This window comes from Sphaeramia orbicularis, chromosome 8, assembly GCF_902148855.1.
Source record: "Sphaeramia orbicularis chromosome 8, fSphaOr1.1, whole genome shotgun sequence".
Lineage (NCBI taxonomy): Eukaryota > Metazoa > Chordata > Actinopteri > Kurtiformes > Apogonidae > Sphaeramia > Sphaeramia orbicularis.
In genome coordinates this window covers 47329029-47335096 of record NC_043964.1, presented here as the reverse complement: position 1 = coordinate 47335096, position 6068 = coordinate 47329029, and the positions used below count along the sequence as shown (strand labels likewise).

The 6068-nt window shown below is 42.5% G+C and overlaps 1 protein-coding gene across 1 annotated transcript in view; it reads left to right on the top strand.

The window, feature by feature from the left end:
- atp5mc1 (ATP synthase membrane subunit c locus 1) overlaps positions 1-5343 on the top strand; it is a 22186-nt gene extending 16843 nt beyond the window's left edge. The window contains exon 5 of the mRNA XM_030141502.1: positions 4973-5343. Within this exon, the coding sequence (XP_029997362.1) occupies positions 4973-5087 (115 nt within the window). The 3' untranslated portion in view covers positions 5088-5343. The remainder of the gene's footprint in view (positions 1-4972) is intronic.
- The last annotated feature ends 725 nt before the right edge of the window (positions 5344-6068 follow it).

Genomic DNA, 6068 nt, shown 5'->3' with positions numbered 1-6068 from the left:
GGTGTTAAATGCAGAACTGAAGTCTGGAAACAGCAGCTTCACGTAGGAGTCCTTATACAACCAGGTGACAAAGGGCCTGGTGGGTCACAGCAGAGATGGTGTCAGCTGTAAACTGGTTACACCTGGAAGCGTACTGGTGTAAGTCTTCAGCTACGCTGATGGTCTGCCTCAGGTGCCTCTCAAAGCACATGGTGACCATGTGCACACTTTCCACAGTGGAGCGGTAAAAAGTCTGCAGCAGATTCACATCCAGGTGGCTTTTTTTTTTTAGTAGTCTTAAAAAGTACAGTCTCTGCTGCGCTTTGCCGACTACTGCAGCTGTGTTCGTGTGCCACCTGAGGTCATCTGCTACATGTACTCCAAGGTATCGGAAAGAGGAGACCCTTTCCACACAGACCCCATCTATCTGTAGTGGGGCGGGGTCTGCTCTGTTCCTCCTCCAGTCCATCACCATCTCCTTAGTTTTGCTTGTGTTCAGATGCAGGTTGTTCGCTGAACTCCAAGCTACAAGTCTCTGGGCCTCCTCCCTATACGCTGTTTCGTCGCCCCTGGAGATGAGACCCACCACAACGGTGTTATCAGCGAATTTAACTAAGATGTTAGAGTCATACAAGGGGGCACAGTCATACGTGTACAATGTGTACAGGAATGGACTCAGTACACAGCCCTGAGGGGAGCCCGTGCTGAGTGTACGGATGGAGGATATATGGGCCCCCACCCTCACTGTCTGTGGTCGCTCTGTCAGGAAGCTGCTAATCCACTTACAGATGAGGGGTGGGAAGTCCAGGTCAGTCAGCTTCTTGATGAGTATGTTCGGCAAAATGGTGTTAAATGCCGAACTATAATCAACAAAAAGCATCCTCACGTAACTGCCCAGCTTCTCCCCATGATTCGCAGCAGCGTGGAGAACAGTGGAGACTGCATCAGCTGTTGACCTATTTTTCCTGTAAGCAAACTGATGCTGGTCAAAGTTCTGGGGGAGACAGGACTTGAGATGGTGCAGAACTAGCCTCTCAAAACACTTCATAACCACAGACGTGAGTGCCACCGGTCTGTAGTCATTCAGGCTGTCTATTGTGCTTTTCTTGGGGACAGGTATGATGGTGGCTGTTTTCAGGCAGGATGGGACGGTGGCCTCTTTTAGGGAGGTGTTAAAAATCCTTGTCAGGACCCCTGACAGCTGGTCTGTGCAGGCCTTCAGTACTTTCCCAAGTACCCTGTCCGGTCCTGTGGCTTTGTGTGGGTTTACAGCTTTCAGGGCCCCTCTCACCTGATGTTCCTGCAGCTCCAGCGGATGGGTGCTGGTAGACTGTGTGGTCGGAGGAGCGAAGTGGGGTCCCTCTGCCTCGAAGCGGGTAAAAAAGATGTTTAACTCCTCTGCCAACGAGGCATCCGCATTTGCTACCTCCGACGAGTTGCCCTTATAGTTGGTTAAATGCTTTAAACCCCGCCACACTTGCCTTGTGTTGTTGTCTCTCCACCTTCCTCTTGTAGTCCCTCTTTGCGTCTTTGATCCCCCTTCTCAGATTAGCCCTGGCCTCGGTGTACCGGTCTCGGTCCCCAGCTTTAAAAGCAGTCTCTTGCCTTCAGCAGTGACCGCACCCCCCCGTCATCCAGGGTTTCTCATTTCTGAACACCCTAATCTGTTTATTTACAGTGACATTGTCCGTACAGGTTTTGATGTAAAATAAAATAGTCTCAGTGTGTTCATTAAAATCCAAGTGATCAAAGACAGTCTAATCTGTGTTGTCAAAGCAGTCCTGCAGCTGGCAGAGTGCTCCTTCAGGCCAGGTTTTGATAGTTTTCCTGGCTGGTTTAATTCTTATCCTTAGTGGTTTATAACCAGGAACACTGAGCAGGGAGATGTGATCTGACAAGCCTAGATGTGGAAGAGGAATAGTTCTGTATGCGTCCTTCAGGTTACAATAAATTCGGTCCAGTGTATTTCTACCCCTGGTGGGTCCTTTGACATATTGCACAAACTTGGGGAAAACTGTTTTTAAACAGGCCTGGTTAAAATCACCTGCCACGATAAAGGCTCCGTCGGGATGAGCCTTCTGCTGTCTGCATAAAATGTCATGGAGTTGGGAGAGAGCTAAGCTAACATTAGCATCGGGGGGTATATAGACAGCCGTGATAAGCACCCCCGTTAGCTCCCTTGGCAAATAAAACGGCCTGCACATAACAGTCATTGTCTCCAATTCGGGAGAACAATGAGTATTTATGATTCTACTGTTCGTGCACCAACCTCGGTGAACATAAATGCAGAGTCCTCCTCCTCTGGTTTTGCCGGAGCTGCGAGTCCTGCCAAAGCGGTGCATTGTGCGGCACTTTAGCTGTCCTACCTCATCCGGGATGAGCGAGTGAGGCCAGGTTTCCGTAATAATTGTCACACAGCAGTCCCGAGTGTGGTAGTTCCCCGACATCAGCAGCTCCAGCTCGTCTATTTTATTGACGACAGAACTATTGAGTGCTGCTGCATCGCCATCTCTAAATACTGCATCCCAGGTTTTCTGCAGGGAAGGCATCTCTGCATTTAGCCAGGGTCTCTGGTTGGGTCCGATGGTGATGGGTTTTAAAGGTGGTCACATCCTCCATACATTTCCTTATGTAGTGCAGGACAGAGGATGTGTACTCCTAAGTCCACACTACTCCCAAATTTTGCATTGTCCCTGAATACCTGCCAGTCTGTGGTCTCAAAACAGTTCTGGAGCATGGACACAGCACCCTCAGGCCACACAGAGATGTGTTCATTAGTGTTCCTGCTCCTAGAGACTGGACAGTAAGCAGGAGTCAGCAAGAAGATGTGGTTTGAGCCACCGAGATGGCCTTATTGCAGCTTTTTAACATGCGTTTGGACAGCATGACCTTAGAACTTTTCCTTTTTTGTGAATTCAAATACTACTAGTCTGATTTTTAGCCTACTGTCTCCATGTTCATATCGATCTCGCAATGCTATCTTTAGACTTCCCAAATCTTGAAATGCATCTCAGTCTTGTGTTGTGAGGATACATGGGCATATCTTTTTGCAAAAGTCTCTTCAGTGTCTGTGGTGAATAAGAGGTGGAATACAGCTGGAACAGGACTGACAGTGTTCCTTATTCATTATTTGTAAGCCAACTGGCAAGAGTCAAATTCGCCATCAAGCTTATGTGTTGCATCCTAATTGCATGATTCCACAGCATAACATTAAGTTTAAACACATTTTTCATGATCACTATTCAGCTCACTGGCCATGGTTCATAAATATGACAAAATGTTGCAGAAGGAAAAATCTGGACAGGTTGTGCAGCTATGCCATATGTTTAATTTAAACTGTTAATTTCATATTTACTTAGAAAATTTAGGATTGTACATACACTGCCTGTACTTTCCATTTTCCTCTTTGGCTGTGTTCAGAATGTTTCTGGGTGATGACCCTCATGCAGTAAGTTTATATCTCAGCCTATAACAGCAACAAATAAGAAAGAAAGGCACCTATAAATAATTTTTTTAAATTATTATTATTAAATACTGACAGAAAAATGAGAATTTGGTGTATTCTGCTCTTTCAACACTATTTAGTGTGGCACACTTCTGAATTTTATGTAATGACTCACTCTTTCATTCATAACCTTTATTTAAACTTTAAGATATTTTGAGGACACAACCTCATTTTCAGTATAGCAGAGAAAAAACAAAACATTTGGAACATACAATGGACGTACTGTATCAGAAATACGAAAAAGTGACAAAGATGAACTAAAAACAAGGACATCTACTTACAAACAGGAGCAGCTGGTGGTAAAAATAAGAAGTGATTAAGGATTTAAATTGTCCTAATGATAAGTGTGGTAAATTTCAGATGGTTTTGGTGAGTGTTTCAGGTGCTCGGTAAGAAAAACTGGACTTTCCCAATTCAGTACGCAATGAAGGAACTTTCAGTGTGAGGCAGTCCTTTGAGTGAGTGTGACTTGACTTGCATTAAAAGACACTACAAAATTAATATAAGATGGTAAAAGACCAGTGAGGGCTTTAAAAACAATAAAATACAGTGTCTATCATGCCTGTTTGGTAGAGATGGCTATTCAACTTTAGAAGACGGGTCGCAATGGTGAGTGTTGTAGCTGTCATTTGTAATAAATCTCAGGGCTAAATGATACAGTGTCAAGGGAATGTAGGGTTGTAGCTGGTGCATGCCTGTATAAAATGTCTGCAATCCAAAACTGACAAAAAAGTAGCCTCAACAAGTTTCTTCCTGCAATGAAGAGGAAAGGATGATTTGTTTCTATTAAAACAGCCCACCTTTTGTCTCAGTTTAGTTACTAATTAGATATATATTTAAATGTAATTTTTTCGTTGATCCAAATTCCAAGATACTTGTATTCAGAGACTCTTTGAATAGTTGTACCATTACTAGTTGAGATAATTTGATTATTGTAAGTGAGATTTGTTGATTTATTGAAAAGCATTAATTCTGTTTTACCTTGAAAAGCTTTTCAAGATTTCCTTTCTCATATCAATATCAGTGACACTAGGGCTGCAATTTCCCTTACACAAAAGTGTATTTTGTGTATAATTACAGTACCTAACAGTTTGTCAAACAATTAAATATTCAAGAGTTGCAATAAAATAAACATTTTTCCTTAAACAAAAGTGCATGATGTCACTAGCGACCTGTCATTGACTTTTTTTTTTATTTATTTTTTTTTATTTTACTGTTGACTAATTGTTGCAGCCCCAGGTGACACACAATGTACGGGAAGTGTGTGCTTTGGTCAGTGGCTTATCTGCACTCTAGAAAATAACCACTGTGAAACAATCTTATAAATGCCCTCTGTCCCAGGTCCTGTTTCCTCAAAGCCACCCTTCACATCATTGGTGTATAAACTGGGAAAGAAATGTGGATGCATGTGTATTACTGTCATGAAGGGCATTAAAACAAGAATACTCTTGTTCATATGTGACTCATGGTGCTTGTTGTGTCCACAGAAAACCCCTCCCTGAAGCAGCAGCTCTTCTCCTACGCCATCCTGGGATTTGCTCTGTCTGAGGCCATGGGTCTGTTCTGTCTGATGGTGGCATTCCTCATCCTGTTTGCCATGTAAATCCTGGAAGCACACCTACACCTTTTTTCCTTTCTTTCCCTTCCTTCCATCCGGAGGGGTTTCCAAAATGGGAACTGTGTACAAGCTGATGGGCCATTCCAATCAACAGGAAAAATAACAGAAATATTTACATCAGTTTGGAAAAACCTCTAATCCTACATTTTTATGTTCCTACACTTGTTTTTGTTTTCTGAAGTTTGTGTAAAATCTCACTTCGGTTGAAATCTGTCCAGAATAAATGGTTGGAATAACTAGAGTCTGCAGTATTTTATTCAAACCATGCATTTTACTATGAAGTCCTTATGTCTATGTAGTGTTTTGCTTGTTACCTTAAACCATATGTTAATTACTCTACTGGTGAGCTTTTCAGCCACTGGTTCCTTCCTGTCTATTTCAGTACTCTGACACCACTGCCAGAAGGGTGATCTTTAATTAGCATTTCAGTGGTTCCTCCAAACAAAAAACATGTTACACAAAGGCAGTATCCTTGCATTAGACAAGGTGTTTCACTAAAATGAGAGGGCTTAAGCGCCATTTAGGTTGTAGCCTATTGCTATGAGTTTGAAGACTTCAGTACAGTGATTCCCAACCTTTTATGGCTCGTGACCCCATTTTAACATCACAAATTTCTGGCAACCCCAGACATTGAAAACAAAGAATTTTTGCTAAAATTGATTTGTTTTCGATCTTGTAATAGTTGCTATACTATGTTGCAAATAAATGTTAATGATAGATGACATTGAGGCTATACAGTGTATATTATTATGGACAGAGGCAGAAAAGCCAGGTTGAGCTTACTGCGCAAAGTGAGAATTTTATTTTCCTTGGTCAGGATATGTACAGTCAGTCGAGCTTCTATTTACAAGGCTGCAAATAAATACTGAACAAACAATAACTCGAACTATGAATTATGATAGAGCTGCAGTATCTTAAACCGGCCACAACGAACATTTGAAAGATAAACAGCACCAGAGTGTTTCA